At 38.0% G+C, this 22082-nt stretch overlaps 1 protein-coding gene across 1 annotated transcript in view; it reads right to left on the minus strand.

The window, feature by feature from the left end:
• TMEM30A (transmembrane protein 30A) overlaps nucleotides 1–22082 on the minus strand; it is a 36938-nt gene that overhangs the window by 14456 nt on the left and 400 nt on the right. Inside the window, exon 2 of the mRNA XM_006779440.2 lies at nucleotides 130–237. Coding sequence (XP_006779503.2) covers nucleotides 130–237 — 108 coding nt within the window. The remainder of the gene's footprint in view (nucleotides 1–129; nucleotides 238–22082) is intronic.

Raw genomic sequence — 22082 nt, forward strand, 5'->3', positions numbered from 1 at the left:
GATCAAAAGTGATTTGTATAATAAAATGTTCCAGTAATATAAAATACAATGTTTTAAATTTAGATTACAAAGTGCTAAAATAAACTACTTAAATACATGTCTTTAAACACATTACTTGGGAATACAGACCTCAAATGACTGTTCCAGTGTGAAGTTAATTGTACAAATACAAGGTGTCACATTCCGGGACAAACATTTATTGCAGGGACTGGAAGGGTCTATTCCGGTATAATCAATCTGCAAAAGAAAAAACAGAACTAAGTACTTCCTTGAGAAAAGTGGATACATTCTAAAATAACTTGCTCTTAGAGAGGAAAGTGAGTCCAATGAAGCAACCTACAGCTCAGGAAAAAAGCTTTTTAAAGTTATCTGTTTATTTTATTTTACCAGTGTGAGTGAAAACTGGAAAGACTCATATGTTATTATACAAGCTCACCTTTCCAAGTAAATTTCTCTTATATACTTTTTATCAAAAGAAAATCATTTGTGCATCAAAATCATAAATATGAAATCCAAACTGCACGAGCTAGAAAGATTTAAAGAGCTATAACAGAAAGATTTAAAGAACTGTGAACAAAAAAGGAGCTATAAAATAACCCTAATAAGCTCAGGGGGCCACATGGCAGGCCTGACAAGCTCAGTGAACAAAAGTAACCACACAGGATGGTCTAATCATAAATTCCTAAGTGGGCAGGCCATGGCGGGTAGTCACATCCCAGGCCTGTAGCTTCCTTAGCAGAGGTAAATCTTTAACTGAACTCTGTCCATCGTTCTTATGCATCTAGGAGGCCAGAGTAATTTTCTTTTCTAGATCCCTCGAAGACATAATGGAGGCACCAGAGCACATGACCACCAGAGCACTCATGTTAATCTTGTTCCTTATATACCATCCCTATGTACTGTAAATGTAAATTATTAACAATCCTGGACCCACCAGTGTACAAGAAATATGTGTTTCTCCATTTTGCCATTTGTTCAATGCTAGAGATTTCCCTGGTTTGCCTTCTCCCACCTCCTTAATTTACCAATGGATTCCATGTGTTTCTCCTTACATTTTCTTTGATTCTAAATGCAGAAAAGGAACTACAAACCTGCTAGTCTCCCAAGCATTTTCTCAATCAGTTGAGATTTTGCTTCTGGGCATGTCCTCAAAATTTGGCTCAAATAAACTCTTTTAAGACTTTACTGTAGGCTGGATGATCTTTTGTGGACATAATTTAAAACAAGACTAATACAGAGATTTGTAAATCAGCTATTGCTCTTACCTCTTCTAATCTTAAATATTTTTCAGTTATCTAAGCTTAGCTTTCCATGGTACATTTTCAAATTAAAAAAAAAAAGTATTAGGTTTTTCAAGGGCTACCATTTTTTAAAAGCCCAGTGTTGTCTAATAAAGAATTTGCCAGCCCTAGCCAGTTTGGCTCAGTAGATAGAGTGTCAACCTGCGGACTGAAGGGTCCCGGGATGGATTCCAGTCAAGGGTACATGCTTAGGGTTGTGGGTTTGATCCCCAGTAGGGGGCGTGCAGGAGGCAGCTAATCGATGATTCTCTCTCATCATTGATGCTCCTCTCCCTCTCCCTTCCTCTCTGAAATCAATAAAAATACATTTAAAAAAAAAGAATATGTCTTGTCTTTGTCCTGATTTCAGGCAGGGAGTTTCTAAAACCCTTGGAATTTCCTGTGATAGGGGAGTATTTGTTTTTGGTAAAATCCCTTGATTCAAGCTCAAATTTATGCTAGCAAAATGGTTCAGGCTCAGGCTCAGGGCTGATGACCAGAAAGACTAGATGTGATTAGGGACTTTGGCACAGAACCCCTCATTGTCTGAAGAAAGGCTGGAAATTTAGTTCAATCCTGTGGCCAATGCTTAATCAATCATACCTATGTCATGAAATTTCAATAAAAACTCTGGACACGGAAGCACAGGGGAGCTTCCTACTTGGTTAATCCACTGATGTGCCAGAAGAGTGACGTGACCTGCTTCCACAGGGAGAGAGCAAGAGGCTCTGCATTCAGGACCCTTCAAGTCCTTGCCTCATGCATCTCTTCATTTAGCTGGTCCCAATTTGTATTGTTTATAATAAAACTGTAATCATAAGTATAGCATTTCCCTGAGTTCTATGAATCATTCTAGCAAATTATTAAACCTGAGAGGAGTCACAGGAAACCCCCCATTTGATAGCCAGTTGGTCAGAAGTGTAGGTGGCCTAGAGACCTCTGAACTTGCAACTTGCATCTGAAGTGAGAGCAGTCTTGTGAGGGGGGTTTGGGAACCCCCCTTATCTGTTAGCTACTTGGCTAGAAGTGTGAATAGCCTGGTGACCTGGCTGCGGCTGGTGTATGAAGAAGTGGCAGTCTTATTGGGGACCATGTCCTTACACCTGTGGAGTCTGATGATAACTCAGAGTGATTAGTGTCAGAACTAAACTGCAGTACACCAGCTGGTGTAAGACCTGGCCAGATAGCTAAAATGACAGCTTTTGTTTCCATTATCAGATTTTTTAAAGTAGATTTTATGTTTTTAGAGCAGTTTTAGGTTCACAGCAAAATTGAATGGAAAGTACAGAGTTCTCATATACTTTGTGCCCCCTCCCTCGCCACACACACACACACACACACACACACACACACACACAGCCCCAACGAGCAATATGCTCCACCAGAGTGAAACATTTTTTACAATTAAGGACCCTACATTGATACATCATAATAACTCAAAGGCCATAGGTTACACTAAAATTCACTCTTGATGTTCTACACTCTATGGATTTTGACAAATGTATAATGACAGGTATACACCATCAGAGTGTCATACATAATAGTTTTTACTGCCTTAAAAATCCCCTGTACTCTGTCTAATTCATCCTGTTAACCCGAGGAGCTGCCACTGATCTTTTTAATATTTCCATAGTTTTGCCTTTTTCAGAATGTCAGATAGTTGGAATTATACAGTATGTAGCCTTTTCGAATTGCCCTAAGTATATATATTTAAGGTTCCTCCATGTCTTTTCATGGTTTAATAGCATATTAATTTTTAGCATTGAACATTATTCCATTTCCTGGATGTACCAGATTATTCACCCATTCAACTACTGAAGAATACTGTAAAAATTAATGAACAGAAACTTCATTGAAAATGGAGCTAGGAGAGGAGAGAATCTCACTCATTGCTGATCCCAACAGGAAGAGACAAAGTGAGAAAATAGCCACATGCAAGTTAAGGAAGAGGGTCCTCACAGGAAGTGAATCTGCCCACACTTTGATCTTGCACTTCCCAGCCTCCAAGACTGAGAAAAAAATGCCTGTTGAAGCCACCCAGTCTGTGATATATTCGTAAAGTAGCCCAAGCTAAGACAGATTTGGTACTAAAAAGTGGGGTGCTGCTGTAACAGGAATATATAAACAATCTTGAACAGAATACTTGTAGAAATATAGATGGTAAAGGCCATTCTGGTGAGGTTTCAGATGGAAACGAGGAACATGTTATTGGACAATGGAAAAAAGATGATCCTTGTTATAAAGTGGCAAAAAGAAAACACTGGCTATGTTCTAGCATTCTGTGGAATTTGTAAGGAACAAAACTGAAATTTTATTGAGTAAGGAGACTTCTTCTCAGCAAAGTGTTGAAGGAATAGCTTGGTTTCACCTGACTGCTTATAGTAAATGGCAAGAACAAAGAAATGAACAGAGAAGGAATAATGGTAAGCAAAACAAGACTAACACTTAAAGATTTGGAAAATACTCAAGTATATCCATATTGTAAAAAACAAGAAAGTTTGTTCTGTAGAGAATACTACAGTGTGGCCGAACAACCATCTGATTAAAAAAAATAATAATAATAGTGTGAGTGTGATGTAATTAGCCATTCCAGCAGAATAGCAATAGGTGCTACTAGGCTACAACCAAGGATCACTGACTCCAGGCCCAAAGCTCTTCTACTAAACTATTTTTCCCAAGAACAGTGAGTCCCCTTTGCCTTCTAGGAGACTATCTTTATCAAAGATAGCACATGAAATAACTACTATAAATGCAAAGTGCCAAACTGAATGGTAAAGAAGACAGTTCGTACTAGATAGGCCAGTATATTCATACTAAGAAAAAAAGAGGATTTTAAATGAGCCATAAAAAAAGAGGGGAGCGTATGAAGTAGCAAGAAGGTAGAGAGCACAGGTACCTTGAAGGACAATGAGCATAAATACTTTGGATTTGTGGAGAATTTTCATGAGACAAGGAAATGAAACCAGGTTAAGAAGATAAACTAGAGCCATATGACACACAGTGTTTGACTACTGTTTTACAGACTATTTATTAAGGGCCAGATATTATAAGCACCTAATACATATCATCTCATTAAAAAATACAATAGTCCTTGCGAAGTTTGTTTTCACTTTCCTTATTTTAGAACTAGTGTCCCGGCGCACAGATTCGTGCACATTGAAAGGAAATTAACTAGAAGGTGGCCGGTGGGGAGGGACCGGACACCCCTTGGATCCAACCTCCCACAGTCCCTCCCTGGCCGGCTGCACCTGGGGTGGTGCTGTGGCTTGAAGGGCATCAGCGGAGTGAGCGGGGTCCCTCCAGCAGGTGGAATCCCTCGGCCTGGCCTGCAGGGATCGGGCCAAAACCGGCTCTCCAACATCCCCTGAGGGGTTCCCGGATTGCAAGAGGGTAGTTCTTGGGTTCTTCTGTGTTTAGCGCCTGTCCCCTGGTGGTCAGTGCGGGTCATAGCTACCGGTCAGATGGATATATATATATATATGAATGAAACTGCCACTTAGGAAGGTGTAGCAATTTTCCCAAGATCATCTAGCTAATAATTAGGAGAAGGTATTTGAACCCAGCTCAGCCTTTCTCAAAAATCTATACTCCTGGCACCATATTATGCTCTCTCACACAATGGACATAAAACATTCTTTCTAATGTACAAACTCAAGACCTTCAGATTGTAAGAATGAAGAAAAATCATTGAGATACGATTTGTTTTTGTTGTTATGAAACTGCCTAGCATTGCAACTCTCTCCCAAGTATTGTGGAATTCTCCATTTTGAGAGTTTTATAGGGAGACAGGACTCAATCTCCCACCACAGAAGCCAAAGGGATAAATGAGTCCTCCTTCTCCCTAGCCCCAGGCAGCGAGTACAAAAGCATAAAATCTGGAGCAATTCAATTGAGTCTAGATGACTGAGTCTCTATATAAATCACTAAATGTTGGGAGACAGACCAGAGTGGGTGTGATTAGACTAGTAGCCACAGCAGTAGCTGGGAGAACTCAGCAGCCGCTATAGCTTTAAGTCACTGTTTCTGCTTCCAAACTTTCTTTTCTGTCTCCAAACATGCTCCTCTCGACTTCCTATCCATTTTATGTGTGACCTACCCAATCTTCCTCTAAAAAATTCCTTTCCTGTGTAAGCTATCCAGAGTTAGTTACTGCTTCTGACAACAAAGTTTCGGGAAGCTCAGTTACTCTGAGTGTTAAAAATGTCCTGCAGGAAATTAAGAAGCTTGAGAGATTTCTAAGGAGGCTAATATAACCAAATATTTGTGTAAGAACAGATTTAAAAAGTCTAGGAAATGGGACTTTCATTTCTTTCTTAATGCCCCATCATGAAGTAATCATTCCTTAATACTGTAGAGGAGGAGGAAATTTTACCCCCTTAAGTTCTTTCGGTTAGTCTAATAATTAAATAAACATGAAATAGATTAAAAAGAGAAAAAACCCACAAATTTAATACATACTTACACATGTGAACCCCACATACATGAGAAGTTCCAGGAAAGAGAGGGAAAATGAGGGACATATGACATTCTGAGCTAAGGATCACCTAGGGGCTTCAGAGGGAAAGATGGTCACTGTAGGACAATAAGAACAGAAGATGTTCAGTAATTAGAAGTTTACCCGGCCATATAGCTAGGTCATAAAGTTATTTCTGGTTGTAACTCTTATTATAGATAAGACCCTAATTTAAAGTCCTTAAGGGAGAGGTAAAAGTTTTCATGAGCCTGCAGGGTCTTGATTGAGATAATTCACATTCCAAAGAAGTAGGTTTCGTAACTTTGAGCCACTATAAACTAAAACAGGGTGGCTTTTTAGCCCAGGGGACAAAATGTGTATAGAGCTATGGAGAGGGCCATTCCAACCCTATTCTAGAATTCTTAGTAATGGCAGCATTGAAAGCTTCAAGAGATAGCTCCTTAGCTCGGACACTGAGGTACAGCAACATTAGTAGCAACAAGGAAATTCATTTAATTGACATTAGGTAGGGCAGACATCAGCTAGGGAATAGGATGGGCATGACATTACCCCTGCTCTAGGTGATGGGAGCAGATTCTTCAGTTTTATGAGTTCTATTAGTGCCAGTGGTGTGATACCACAGCAGCAAGCAAAAAAGAGAAGTCTGTGGAGGCTGAGCAATTGTCCACATTCTTGCTTCAGAGGAAGTAATGCAAGTTACACTGCTTCCTATCCATGGCTCAAAAATAAGGGATAGCACTAAAGTTTTCCACAGACGTTACTGTAATTGTAAAATAAGTCATTTGTATAACTCAGGCCCTCATAGGAAAGAAGGTGAATATGGATTATGAGAGTCAGAGGAAATATATGTAACAGGGGCACAATGAGGCAGCAGGGTACCCTGGAGTACTTAACAACATTTTAAAAAGTATTTTAAATGCGTCCTTTTTATTAAATAGGTAATACATTAATGTAAAAAACTTCCCCTCAAAAATACTTATCAGATAAAGGGGGTGGAGAAAATAAACATCCATATTTAAATTATTTAGACCCTCTTCAAACTTAGCAGTTGAATTTTTTAAAACTGAGTTACTCCAGACCCTGACTGGTTTGGCTCCGTGGATAGAACGTCGGCCTGCGGACTAAAAGGTCCCAGGTTCGATTCCAGTCAAGGGCATGTACCTTGGTTGTGGGCACATCCCCAGTGTGGGGTGTGCAGGCGGCAGCTGATCAATGTTTCTCTCTCATCAATGTTTCTAATTCTCTATCCCTCTCCCTTCCTCTATGTAAAAATCAATAAAATATATTTTAAAAAGTCACTCCGGGTTATTTTATTTTTGAAAATTAGTTTTAAAAAATCAACAGCTAAGTTCTAAATTTACAGGTACAAAACAAATTTAATCCTTTATCTCCTAGTAAAATTCTATGGGCCATATGAAATCTGTTGTATGCTTATGTAAGTTAGAGACTGTGAATGGGAAGCATAGACAAGGTTTTTACTTCTAATTCTATGGAAGTCTCAATTTTACACTTGTAAATGTAAATTATCTTTGAAGAAAGAACAGCAACAGCAAAGCTATGTATTATTTCCCAAATGTCTACTCCATGCCAGAACTGTTCTTAATCTATTACATAAAGGAAATTGAGATTCAGAAGTTAAAGGACCAAAAACCAAACATCTGGTATATGACTATGTCCATTTCCTAGAGTTGCCTTAACAAATGACCACAGACTGGATGTCTTAGAACAAGAGAAATTTATTATCTCATGGTTGGAGGCTAAAAGTCTGAATTCAAAGTGTCAGCACGGCTACACTCCCCCTGTGACTCTTGGCAGAATCCTTCCTTGCCTCTTCCTAGCTTCCTTGGCATTCCTTGGCTTGCAGCTGCACTGCTCCACCTCTGCCTCTGTCGTTACATGACGTCTGTCTTCACATCTTCTTCCCTCTATGAGTGTCTGTATCTTCCTACAAAAACTCCAGTCATATTGGTTAGGAGTCCACCCAAATGACCTTAACTTAACTTGACTACATCTGCAATGACTCTACTTCCAAATAAAATCACATTCATAGGAACTAGGAATTAGGATCTCAACATATCTTCTGGAGGGAGGGAGATACAATTCAATACATCACATGATAGCTCCAAAGTTGCTATTCTTCCATCAGACTGTACTCTTGCTTCCCATAGTCTTTAATATTATATTAACATTATACAATAATTTAGGAATATGGAAGTCAATTTAAAAAACAATATATTTTAAAATAAAATTGGCACCAATTGTTAATATGCTGATGTTTTAAACAATACGACCAAATCTTATTTTTCATCTAAAATATAGATTTAAAAATAACAACTTTGTCATAAGTAGATGTTATCCCAGGACCACCTTAAATCTTGGAGTTTGAAATAGAATTTTATAATACAAATTTTCATACACAAAGCTGTTATATATAGCATTTAACTCATTTCTACAAACAAAATAAGTTCTAACATGAAGTTTTAATTTACCCCTTAAAAGTCTCATTAAAATATCAAGTTATAAAAACTGCCTAGGACAGACCTGATGAAAAGGGCTTTCCTAATTATGCTCTCTCTTATATGACAAGGTGGCTCAAAGAACTGATAAGCAATTAATATACATAAAGGGCTTTCTATTTTGAGGCAATAGATGGTCTTTTCTATTAAAAAACATTGTATTTATATAGTTATATAAATGATGTTCAAATATTAGTGCCTTTTACCTAGTGCTACTTCCTGACGATAGTCTCATGCTGCCTCGTATCACGTGTCCTCCATTACACTACCCTCTCTACACTGTCACTGGTCTTATCTTCACCCCTCGGCCCCATTTTTATATTCCTAGGTATATTCACTTGGTTGCACTTCTTCCTTCCCAACTGAAACGCTATTTCAAATCATGGTGATCTTCTGAAAATTAAGCCATGCATACATGACTTGTCAATCTTTTTTGGTTATGCTTCACTAAAAACTTGACTTAAAAAAATCAATAATGATGGTTCTTTGAATCCCTTAATCTCACACCCAACTGTGGTCTTTTGAAACCTGTAAACGGTACCACCATTGTCCCAAGCATCCTAGCTCAACATCCTGGCATATTTGGAGTAATGTCGCAGTCCCCAACTTCTACCAATTCTTCCTTAGCAATATACTTAGCATCTTTGAATTTGACTCTCATTGCTTCCACTAGAGATAAAACTTTGAGTCCCTCATGCCAGTTTTTTAAAAGGTAAAAGAAAAAATACACCATATCTTTTTAAAAGTCAAGTAAAAATTTCTAAATTTTTTTCATAACTAAATATTATCACACATAATGTGAGACCTGAGAGCTTTGAACAACAGCCAACTTACTATATTGATAAACAATGTTATTAGATGTTATAATATCACATAATCATCCTTACATTTTAACTTATTTTAGAAATTATATACAAATCTATGTAATTAATGGTTGGTCCACAGTTTCCAATTTTTGAGAACTAATAAGGATATAACAGTACTTCCTTCTAAAATAAGTTTCCAAAAATTTGGGGGTTGAGGGTGAAGTATTTTATACCATTTTTAAAATCATGTACCCCTTCCTTTGCTGCAACATTTGCCGATCAACCTGTTTACTAAATTTGTTTTGCCTTTAGATACAGACGGATATCACTGTTTATATAAGTTTGATCTTGTAGTATATAACATTTTCCTTGGCTAATTTCAATAACTCCTTCAAACCCATAATACCAATCAGATGATTAAACTCTCAATATATTGTTTTAAAATGTGATTATAACAATTGAACCTCATTATTTAATCTAATCATTCAAACACCTTAGTTTCTATTAGATGCCAAGCATTGTGCTATATATAGGATGGGAATACAAATAGAAAAATGTATTCTTTGTACCACAAAAGACTTTAGAGACTAGTGGAATAGAAAGTCATGTTAATCAATAATTACAGAATATAATTTTTTTTAGGACTGCTTTTTTTTTTCACCTGAGGATATTTTTCCATTGATTTTTAGAGAAGAGTAGAAGGGAGAGGAGAGATAGAGAAATATCGATGTGAGAGAGAGACATTGAATTGTTGCCTCCCACATGAGCCCCAACCACGGCCAGGGATCAAGCCTGCAACTGAAGTATGTGTCCTACGATCAGAATTGAACCTGGGACCCCCTTCAATCCACGGGCTGGTGATCTATCCACTGAGCAAAACCAGCTAGGGCTACAGAATATAATTTGATAATGCTATGACAGGTCATAAGCTAGTACTTCTAAAACCTGAAAGAAGCATATGTATCAGGTGGGGAAGGGAGAAATCAAGGAAAACTTTCTATAGTGTTGACAAGAATAAAATTTGAAAAAACATGGTAGAATAAGAAAAGGAAGGACATTTAAGGTAGATCTAGCAGCATGATACATCCCAGAAACTAAAATAGTTTGCTACTGCTAGAGCAAAGGGTAGGGAAATGGTATATGAGGCTGGAGAAGTAGAAAGTAGCCCAGGGGTGGGCAAACTTTTTGACTTGAGGGCCACAATGAGTTCTTAAACTAGACCGGAGGGCCGGAACAAAAGCATGGATGGAGTGTTTGTGTGAACTAATATAAATTCAAAGTAAACATCATTACATAAAAAGGTATGGTCTTTTTTTTCAATAGTTTTATTCATTTCAAAGTTTGCCCACGGCTGAAGTAGCCTATCATAAAGAACATTATATTTTACATTAAGGATCTAAACATTATCCGGAATGCTAGAGAGAGCCACAAGAAAAATTTTAATGAAGAGAATGAGATACAGTGGGGCCTTGACTTAGGAGTTTAATTCGTCCCGTGACGGAGCTCGTAACTCAAATTACTCGTATGTCAAATCATAAAGTGAACGAGTGAGACACGTGATGCTGGGCTGATGTTGTGGCGTTCACTGCACCAACTAGCGGCGGGGTATCTGAAGCTGGCTCGTAACCCAAATTTTAGCTCGCAACTCAAAGCAAAAAATCGGCCGAGAGGTGGCTCATATCTCAAAAAACTCGTTAGTCGGGACACTCGTAAGTCAAGGCCCCACTGTATTCCAATTATCCTTTTAAAAAGATCACTTTGGCCCTGGTCAGTGTGGTCGGTTGGGTTAGAGAGTCATCCCTTACACCAAGCATGTCAAACTTGCAGCCTGCGGGCCACAACGAATATTTTTGCAGCCCAGCCAATAAAACGGTATGTAAGAAACATTTTAATAAAAATTTCGTAACTTAATTTTTGCAATATCCTGTCATACATAATTATTAATAACAAACTACAACATTCGCTAAAATCATGTTGCATTCATTTCCCTTACCCACCTTATGTGCAGGCGCGCCATTTCTCTCCACTAATACTAGCAGCGAATCTTTTAACAGCCAATTGCCATGGACTTATTTGTTTGGTGTGTGCAACAGTAAATATTTTGCTTTCGAAGAACAAGAAAAATAGGTTTATTTGTGTTATGCTTATTAACTTGTACAGTTATTCAGTGTCTTGTAAATTAATGTACAAGAAAAAATATTAATTTTATTAAAATATTCTATTTTTTATGTTAACAATTACTTATTTCAGCCCTTTGTATTCAGCATGTCTCTATTGAAATAAACCTACATTTCTATGAAAATTGAAGCCTTTGTTTTTTTGTGGTCCACATAAACTTAAACCTTGTTTATTTGGTCAGTGTTAGCCTTTGAGTTTGACATGCTTGCCTTACACCAAAAGGTGGTGGGTTCAATTCCTGGCCAGGTTTGATCCCAATTCGATGCCTGGTGGGGGTGCATGCCAGAGGCAGTGGATCAGTGTTTCTCTCTCACATTGATGTTATTCTCTCTGTAAAATCAATTTTTAAAAATAATGTTTAAAAGATTACTCTGGCAGTAAAGTGCAGAAAGACTTAAGAAAATGCCAGACTAGAAGCAAAGAAAACAAAACGCTACTGCAATAGTCCACGTGAGAAATGTTGAGAACATAAACTTAGAAAAGGGCAGAGGGAATGGGAAAGGGACAGATTCAAAAAAAAAATAAAGAAAGAATTCACATAACTTAATGCCTAGACGTGAGATGAGGACAAATCAGTTTAAGCTGATTTCCAGGGTTTCTAGCTTAAAAAAAAACACATAGATGGTAATGCCATTCACTGTAAGACAGGTTACCAGAGCTCTTCATGTTGCTAACTCAAAGGTCAGCTCTCAGTCCTGTTTCTATAACTATCATCAGCATTAGGCATGTTTGTTCACACCCTCTTCCTTGAAACAGGTTTCCTGGACCCTACACTCTTTGCTTTTCCCCTGCCTCCTTGGCTGCTGCTTTTCCGTTTCCTTTGCTAGTTCCTCTTTATCTCCCTAACGGCTTCAACTCAAAGCCATAATCACTCTCTTGATCTCATTCCATCTTATGTCTTTATATATCTATGCTGATTTGCCCTCAAATGTGTAACCCCAGTTTCAACCTTCCCCTAAACTCTACACTCATGTATTCAATTGCCTACTCATTATTTCCAACCTGGTTATCTAAAAGGTGTCTCATCGTAGCAAGTCAAAAATCAAACCAAAAACACCCTCTTTATTCAGCTCCTTACAACTGCCCCCACAACCCCCCTACTATCACACCAAAACTTCTTCTACAGTCTTTCCCACCTTGATAAACTACAACTTCATCTTTCCAATGCAGACCAAAATATCTTAGTTATCTTCATTCTACTTGAAGTATTATTAATAGCTCCTTAACTGGTTTCCCTGCTTCTAGTTATTCCCCAGATAATATTCTCCATATCATTGACAGGGTAACTCTTTTAATCTTAAGTAGTAAGATCACGTCACCTACCTGTGTGAAACTTTTCAATTGCTTTGCATTACATTGCCTGTAGACGCCAAATCCCTGTAACGACCCATGTGATGTGCACCCCACTACTTTACCACTCTAGCCTCATCTTCTATCCTCCCCCACTTCTCATTCTGCTCCAGCCAATGACTTCGCTGTTCCTTAAACATCCTACTATGTACTTTTGCTCTTATTTCGTCTGTCTGAAACATTCTTCCCTCAGATATCAATATAGCTCATTCCCTCATCTTTTTTAGACCTTTACACAAATACCACTTTAATGAGGCATTCCTTGACTACACAAAATTGTCAACTATTCTTCAACCATTCCTACTCCCCTTCATTTTTCTTCATAGCACTTTTCACCATCTAACATACTTCAGATACAGTGGATTAAGGAATGAGTGAATGGGAGCTGGGAATGGACAACTATAATAATAAAAGTGTATTATGCAAATCGACTTAACAACCAAACAGCAGAACAACCATTCGAACGATTACCTATGATACACACTGGTGCCAGGCCAGCCAAGGAGGGTGTGATGCGATTGGTCGGGGGGCCCTGCCATCACCCCACGATTGCCCTACAGAGGAAGGCCCAGGCCACACTCTGCAGGGTGATCGATGGGGGGGGGGGGGCACCCTGCAATTGATTGCCCTAAGGAGGGAAGTCCAGACCACCGGCCGGTGGGGTGATCGATTGGGAAAGGGGGGAGCTCCATGATCACCCCAAAGAAGCAGGCCCAGGTGTGCGAGGCCGGCCAGCAATCGCCCCGCAGAGGGATGCCCAGGCCAGCCAAGGGATCGCACCCCACACCTGTCGCCCACAGCGGGAGGCAACCAGTGGCAGGGGAGGAGGAGGAGTGCCGCACAGATGGCAAGCAGTGGCAGCAGTGGGGCCAGCTGCCAGCAGCCAGGGGAAGGAAAGCCACAATAGGCCCTGATAGCCGGCCAAGCCTAGGGACCCTACCCAAGGGATCCTGGATTTCGAGAAGATGCAGGATGGGCTGAAGGACACCCACCACCACCACCACCACCACCACCACTGTACACGAATTTCATGCACTGGACCTCTAATTATCAATAAGTGTGCACATCTTTCTTTTCAAAAGAGATTGTGTGAAAAAAGAGAATACAGACCAGCACCTAGAGGAAACAAAACAAGAGGTCAGAGTGCTAGAATTTGAATCCCAGCTGTGACTAAGCAAATGACTTATTCTCAGATTCAACATCCAACCTCTAAAAATAAAATGCAGAGAATAGCAACATTACCCTTATAAGTGTTCCTGTATCAAATGTCATGTAAAATTCTTAGCAGACTCAAATAATATGGGTCATTATTACATTTTTATTATTAAATTAAATCAAGATAGGATATTTTCTCTTTTTTATTGATTTTTAGAGAGGTAGGAAAAGGGAGAGAGAGAGAAACAGCAATCAGCTGCCTCCTTTCTAGGGATCAAGTCTGCAACCCTGGCATGAGATCTGACCAGGAATTAAACCGGAAACCTTTCAGTGCATGACATGACGCCTAACCAATTGAGCCACACTAGCCAGGGCCATGTGTAAGAGAAGAAATTAGAATACATTTATATGCTGGACAAAGAAAGAAAAAGAGGCTGAAGAAAATAAGAGCACATATTCCTTCTATAACTTTTTTAAAGTCTTAACATCAAAGTCCTATACCTGATTTGCTTTTCGTATACCACACAACACATATTGGCTTTTACCATGAAATCAAGTTAAACTCAATACTATAATCAATATAAAAATGTAACCATTATTCAGTGTCTAAACTACTAGACTCTGACATCTAGATGACTCAGCTCCCATCATAACACTCAGCCAACATAACATAGTATCACCAGACAAATCTTCCCAAATATAGCCCTGTGTTACAGACTGTTAACGGCCCCTCACCCTAACTTGTGCCACCTTTCGTCCACAGTATAAAATTCTCAATTACTATCTAAAGACCCCTTTTCTCAGCCTCCCTTATAGCTAGTGTGGCTTTGTTACTAACACCCGCTGACTGGTCACAAGTATACTTGTGTTTCTGTGTCCAAATGTTACTGACCGGTCACAAGTTAACTTTTATCTTTTTCTCAACTCATCGGTCAGTATTTCGAGAGATGTGACAAATAATACATCTAATTCTTTCCATCCATCTTTTATTCTGGCAAAAGATTTTTAAAAGAGGCATTGCAGCAGAGAACATTTGAGCGAATTATGTGCAGACACTTTGATTGGCTGAGTGGCTTTGGCAGTCAGTTGGAAGATAGTATTTTGTCAGAAAATAGTAATGAGTCTAGCATTAGACCATCGCGAAGGCAAAAGAGAAATATGATAGTATCTGACAGTGAAAGTGATTCTAAAGAATGGGCAGAAAATGACTTTTTCCAGTGTTAGAGAATTATACAAATATTTCAGGCGTAATTGTTCAATTTGAAGACCCACAAAGTATAAATGAAGTAACTAATTTATTTTTTGATAACGTTTTTTCTATCTCATTACTTCTCAAACCAATTTATACCATCACCAAATGGAAAAATACCACAAAACCTCTGCTAAAACTTCACCATGGATGGACTTTAAAAGTCCTTTATTCCTTTGTTCTTCATCCCTTCTTCCACACTACTACCTGCAAAAGGATGTGACAACTAGAACACTAGCCTCCACTCTGAACTGTGAGCATTGGAGCCAAACCCTAAGACTGACAGAGCAATAAACTAGAGAGTGTGGATTCAGTAAAACAGCCTCCATACTAGCCAGGAACTGCATTTCTGAGAGATTTCACATGAGAATGAAAATTTTACTCATTGCTGAACCCAATCTTAACTGATACACATTGTGCCCCTCATGCTATTTTCCCAATTTAATACATTCACTATCAAATACAAGTCTATCAACAACATGGCACCAGCTGATTGGCTCTTACCCTTATTTTCTCTATATACCTTTTGATTTCCTGTCACTACAACTTTGCTCATATTCACCTCCTTCTTGAAATGAATCCAACCTCCCCTTTAGAACTGCTATTTACTTACCCTGCAAGTTCCAGCTCAAAGCCCTTTTCCAACACGAAGCAAAGTTTTCCAGGGTTATTAAAGACAGATGTGATGTTGTCTTCCTTTAAACTACTAAGGCATTTTCTGTCTGTGCCACTCATCCAGCAATACTTAGTTTTCCTTTTATATGTCTGTCTCATCTCCTTCAAAAGATTCCTGGCTCTGTCCTGGTCAGTGTGGCTCAGTTGGTTGAGTGTTATCCCATGCACCGAAAAGTCGTGGGTTCAATTCCCAGTCAGGGCAAATGTGGGAGATAAACCAATCCATGTTTCACTCTCACATCATTTCTCACATCATTTCTCTCTCTCTCTCTCTCTCTCTTCTCTCTCTCGCTCTCTCTCTCTCTCTCTCTCTCTCTCTCTCTCGCTCTCCCCTTCCCCCCCCCCCCCTCAATTCAATAAAATCATGTCCTCAGGTGAGGATTAAAAAGAAAAATCTTAAAAAAGATTACAGGCTCCTTAAGGGCTCTCTGTGTGAAAAAATAAAAAAGAGGCCCTGTCCACAAACTTTTTCTGTCATTTACTATGCCCTCCTTCACCAGCTAAAATTCAAGGGGAGCCTAACCTAACCTAATATCCAGGTTGTAATAAAATCTGTTGGGTATAAAAACGAAGTTTTCTCTCCCTTTGGATATATACATAGTATATAAAATTCTTTGGATTTCTGGATCATATGGTAGTTTTAGTTTTTAATTTTTTGAGGAACTTCCATATTGTTTTCCGTAATGGCTGTACCAATTTACATTCTACAAGGGTGCCCTTTTCTCCACACTCTCACCAACACTTATTATTTCTTGTCTTTTTGACAAGAGGATAGAGCTTAAGTGTTTTTAAAACACACACACACACACACACACACACACACACGGCAACTTCAGAAGGTGATAGATATGTTCATTAGGTTGACTAAGGAGATTTCATAATTTATATGTATATCACCATCACAATAAACTTATTAAATATATACATTTATTTGTCAAGTATACCTCAATAAAGATAGGGAGAAAAAATAGTTTATACTAAAGATAATAGTTCATAACTTATCCGAGAAAGAGGCTACCAAGTGGGAGAGGAACAATAGTTTTCTTATTTATTAAATGTCAAAAGCATACATGGTACAGTGCAGATTACAATAAGTTGGAAACCTGCCCATCAGCTTAATTACAAAACACAAAGAACCAGAGGCAAAACAAAACAACAGAGGTGGATAAATAGATCAATTTAAGTTATTGTATTTCTCAGATTTGTTTTGCTACCATTGTGATTGTTCCCCTAAATCAAACTGTCATCTCTTCTTGGTAATCCTAAAAATACATCCTACTCCTAACCTATTCCTAAGAACAGACAGAATTTAATGCGGGGAGAAAGGAGGAATTTGAAGGACATGCAATTTTCACACTGTCCAAGGACTGGAAAACTTCCAGCTATGAATGTCAATTTGTCTTAAAGGAAATCAATAAAAGACCTAAACAGATCACTCAACAAAATGCTGAGTAACAAGATAAGTCATTTTAAGTATTAATTAGATTACGTTAAAAATGGCATTTTAAGTGCCCCTTTGAACTGATCAATCAACACTCAAAAATTTGTCAGGGGTCCTTTTTAGAGACTCTAACGAATGCAAAAGGTAACCTAAGTAAAACTTTCAAAAGCAATTTTCTTTAGTTGCTTAAACTTTATCTGACTGTGACAGCGAAAAGGAGAAGGATATTACCTGAGCCAAGATTAATGGTAAATTTAGCTAAGGTATTTAAATTTGTACAAAGAAGGAAGAACACAAGCCATTGTCAGGGATCATAATACCTAACTAAAAGATTACTGAGGATTAGAAAGTAAATTAAATACTGATATTTTTGTAACAAATGCTAAATTTGTCGGTATGTTTCTTTAAAACTTGACGTTAAGGACAGGAAAGTATTGTTTGTAAAGGGCCAGAAAGTATTTTAGGCTTTGCAAACGAAGAGGCAAGACCGAGAATATTATACAGACTCTTCTATACCAAGAGAAAACAAGTTTGCACTAATTTTTATTGTTGACATTCAAAATATAACAACAATTGTGTACAATTTTCTGGTAGCACCAGTCTATTATTAAGAATGGAATTATTTGGGGGTGGAGGGAAACATTTCATATAATTGGGTGTTTAAACTGAATGTTCTCTATCATCAAATCAATGGTACATGTTCATTTGTAAAACCATTCTCAGTTCCTGGGCCTCACAAACCGGTTTGGCTGGCCATGCTTACTTTGTCATACCTTGATCTAAGTACTAAAGTTACTTGAGTAACGAATTAAAAACACTAACCCCAAACCTCTTAATTTCCAAGAGTCGGCTTCTAAGCAACTGCAAGTCATGTGAATTTTAAAATCTTTAAACTTCTTATCATAAAGTGCTTATATTGTTGAACAATCTACAAAGCAACTTATACTCAATGCAGAAAAGAACTTCAATCCTCTTAAAAATCTTGGAATCTAAGAATCCAAGTTGCACAGGAGTAAAAACAATAAATAAAACTGTATTTTCATCAAAAACAAGAAAAATAAAATAAATAGGATTAAATATAAAGTGACAAAAGATTTGGAGTTTTCTATCAACCAGGGGCGGGGGTGCTAATCCACTACAATTTAATGAAAATTTATTGTGAACACTTTTGGCAATATTAAAGTTAATGTTTAGTTTTTTAATTTACTCTGAATATTATTCTGAATAATGTCTTCATCCAATTCTAACCATTAAACTACATAACTTAACACTGACAAATGCCTTTGTAAAAGTTCAGAATACTCACTATTTTTTTTCAAGTTAACTCTATTCAATTAATATCTCAGCCTCACCAACAAGAGCCTTAGATTAGAAACACATTTTCTTTGAGGTAGAAAAATGTGCCTGACTCCTACAATTGCCAAATTAAAGGAAATATTTATTCATTGCTGCTAATAACATATGAAGATAGCCCTAGCGGGTGTACTCAGTGGTTAGAGCATGGACCCTGGTCTTGAGTTCAATCCCAGCCCCAGTTGGGATGCATGTGGGAGGCAATCAATGGATGTATCTCTCTCACTCCCTCTCTCTCTAAAAATCAATGGAAAAAATATCCTCAGGTGAGGATTAATAAAATATATTTATATATGCACATACATATATATATTAAATCCTAGTGTTGAAGGAGACATTAAATATTTTCCTATGAAAGATAAAATTAACAACCTCAGTTTTCATTTTATTACAGAAAATCTAAAACCCAACTAAACAAGATATATGAACCTAATGGGGGTGGGAAGAAGATATATTAACAAATATAAGCATTAAATTAAAAACATCTTTTTTACATCTTTGTCAGGTGAGTTCAAAGTGCTTTACAACAACAGTAATTTTAAGTATAACATTTCTGGAATTATCATAAAGACCCACTGATTTTTACACTTAAAAAGCTTGGATTTTTAATCTTAGCACTTTAAGCTATATTACAAAAGAACTATTGGCAAAGCTCCTTGGGCCTAGTAATTTGACACAAAAACAGATGTTCTTAAAATTTTTTAAAAGATGAGGAATAAGTTAAGAGGCGTGAGCAACTTATAGTATGAAAGTAAATGTTGGCAAGAATTTTTCATTGCTCCTTTACTTTAAATAACCCTCAGCATATTTTAAACTAAACTAGTATCTGGTAAAGGGTGGAGAGTAGGCTGAAGCAAACGTGTGTGTTTTGGGAAAGCTCCCTAGGTTTTTCTCATAATAAACTCCAGGCTCAATTCAGAACCAATATTCTACATATTTAACAGCCAAATTAAAAAAAGAAAATTGATTCTATTCCCACAATTTATGTCGGTGTTGGTTACAAAATTCCTAATCAGTTCTACTTTTCATTTCCTCTAGTTCCAAAGGAGATGCAATTTGGATATGCAGCATTTTTTAAAAAAACACATTAGCCGAAACCGGTTTGGCTCAGTGGATAGAGTGTCGGCCTGCGGACTGAAGTGTCCCGGGTTCGATTCTGGGCAAGGGCATGTACCTGGGTTGCGGGCACGTCCCCGGTAGGGGATGTGCAGGAGGCGGCTGATCGATGTTTCTCTCTCATCGATGTTTCCAACTCTCTATCTCTCTCCCTTCCTCTCTGTGGAAAATCAATAAAATATATTTTTTAAAAAATTACATTAAAGTTGGAAGTCATACAATTTTAGAATTAAACATCACCTTAGAAATCGAGTCTGAATCTTTTGGTTCTTCAAGTAAAAAATCTGAGACTGAAAAATATGCTTAGGGTCACTAACAGAGATGGAACTTCAACTCTAATGCCTTGACTTTTAACTTCAGTATCCTTTTAACGAGACCAAGCTGCAGTAGACCCTTCAAGCCACTTGAATCAGAAGTATATACAGAAAGAAGAATTATTTAAGAAATTTCCATGTCACCTTAGTGTAAAGGTGAAGAGCCTTATTTCATTTCAAAACCCAAAAGTTTTAAAGGAAGTAAACATTTATTTTCATAGTATAACATATACTAACAAAGGTGAGTTTTGATAATAAATACCGATCACATAAAATTGCAAATTATTGCTACTTTCATTATTATTATTATCTTAAGAAGTTTAAATAAGATGATAAAACATCTAATGTTAAATTATTTTCTTCTTACCTCCTAACACTGCAGTAAGAATCCTAATGTAATGCAAAAGCTTAAGGTTGGATGGAAATAAAGACATCTGGGTTTGGGTTTCTGCCTCAATTTTACAATATTCTCCTAGCTTACCACCAAATGTCAACCTGTCTGGCTCCATTTATCATCTGATTAAGAATCATAATAATAGTAGCTATTTATTATACAAACTTAATAAATATCAAGAGTCTTATCTACACTTACTCTAATTCTCATATTTTTAAAAGATAGGCATTATTTATGTATTTTACAGATAAGGAAACTTGAAGCTCAGAGAGATGAAGTTTTCCAAGAAACTGAGCTAGTTAGTGACTAAGATGGAATTTAAACCCAGCTCTGCCTGACCCCAGCCCAGAGAGAGCCCACAGTCCTTGCAATACATCACTTCACTCGTATTGTTTGATCCTAGTGTAGCTGAGAGAACAAGAGGTACTACATTTGAAAGACTATTCGGGAGACAGAAATGATAAAACACATAAAAATGCACACTGGAAAAACAGACTGTGACTCTCTAGTTACTAAACTGAATTTTTAGTAAAATATTTAAAAACTGTGCTATAGATACTATTCTCATTACTGTTATTAACCTAGAAGTGTACAATTAAACAATGTACAATTAAAAATACATATCAATTTTGCTTTCAGAGGTAAGGTAAATTAAATTGGTAAACAGGTATTTTTATGCCTATTCCTGTAGTTGAAATAAAATGACTCTGAAAGCCCCATTAACTCACATGCATAAGATAGAGGGGAAGGAGATGATATAACCTGATAGAACGAAGAAATCCAGATTAGTTGGTGCCAGGTACTGCCCCTCCAAACGGATAAAAATACCCTCAGATATTCAAGGAAAACGACGAGCAGGTGTTTAACACCGGACACCTATACGAAGTATTACATTCTACTATCACCCTGTCTTCCCTGCAGATGGACGCACAGCCTATGATGGCTGCTTTGGCGATTCAAGATGCTTCCCCAAGTTTCTCTATTGTGCCTTAGAGCAGTAAAATACTCAGCGGTCAGTGCACCACTTATTCTGTGATCATTCACTCTCTTTAAAAAAAAAAGTTTAAAATCTAGAAAAGAACAAAAACTAGGGCGGATGTAGGGCATGATTATTAATACACAGAGCCTAAAAGCATATCCGGAACTGAAGTTTCAGGTTACCTTTTCCCTGTATCGTGCCCTACAAATGAAAGCATCAATTTGCTCCAAATAAAAGGTCCTGTGCACACGTCGGTCATCGGTCCTAATTGTGACCTGGCAACACACAACTTCTTTAGATAAAAAAACAAAATAAAAATAACCACCAAGACGTCATGCCTGACTCCGGTCCTCTGCCCAACAATGGCCAAGGTGATCATCTCTGACAATTCCCACGCAGGGAATGACATTCTGGCTACGTCAGTTCTCACGGAGTCATGTCTGGATACAACTTTTCTCTCTTTCTCTTTCTTTCTCTTTCTCTCTCTCTCTCTCTCTCTCTCTCTCTCTCTCTCTTTCTCTCTCTCTCTCTCTCCACCCCCTTTCTCGCTCTTAACCTCCGTTGGAGGTAAAAACATAAATAAATAAACATCCTGAGGAGCCACATCAACAGCGCACGGAAGGGGTGTTCTTCCTCGGCCCCACCCTCTGCACTAAACGCTCACTCCGTCCCTAATGGTGTGAATCGCAAGAGGAAGCGCGGACGAAAGTGCGAATTCGGAAAGCCGCGGAGAGACCAGAACCCGAGGGAGAGGAGAGGGCAGGTGCGGGGAGGCGAGGCCTGGGCCCGCCTCCCGGGGGCT

This window comes from Myotis davidii, unplaced genomic scaffold (assembly GCF_000327345.1).
Source record: "Myotis davidii unplaced genomic scaffold, ASM32734v1 scaffold104, whole genome shotgun sequence".
NCBI lineage: Eukaryota > Metazoa > Chordata > Mammalia > Chiroptera > Vespertilionidae > Myotis > Myotis davidii.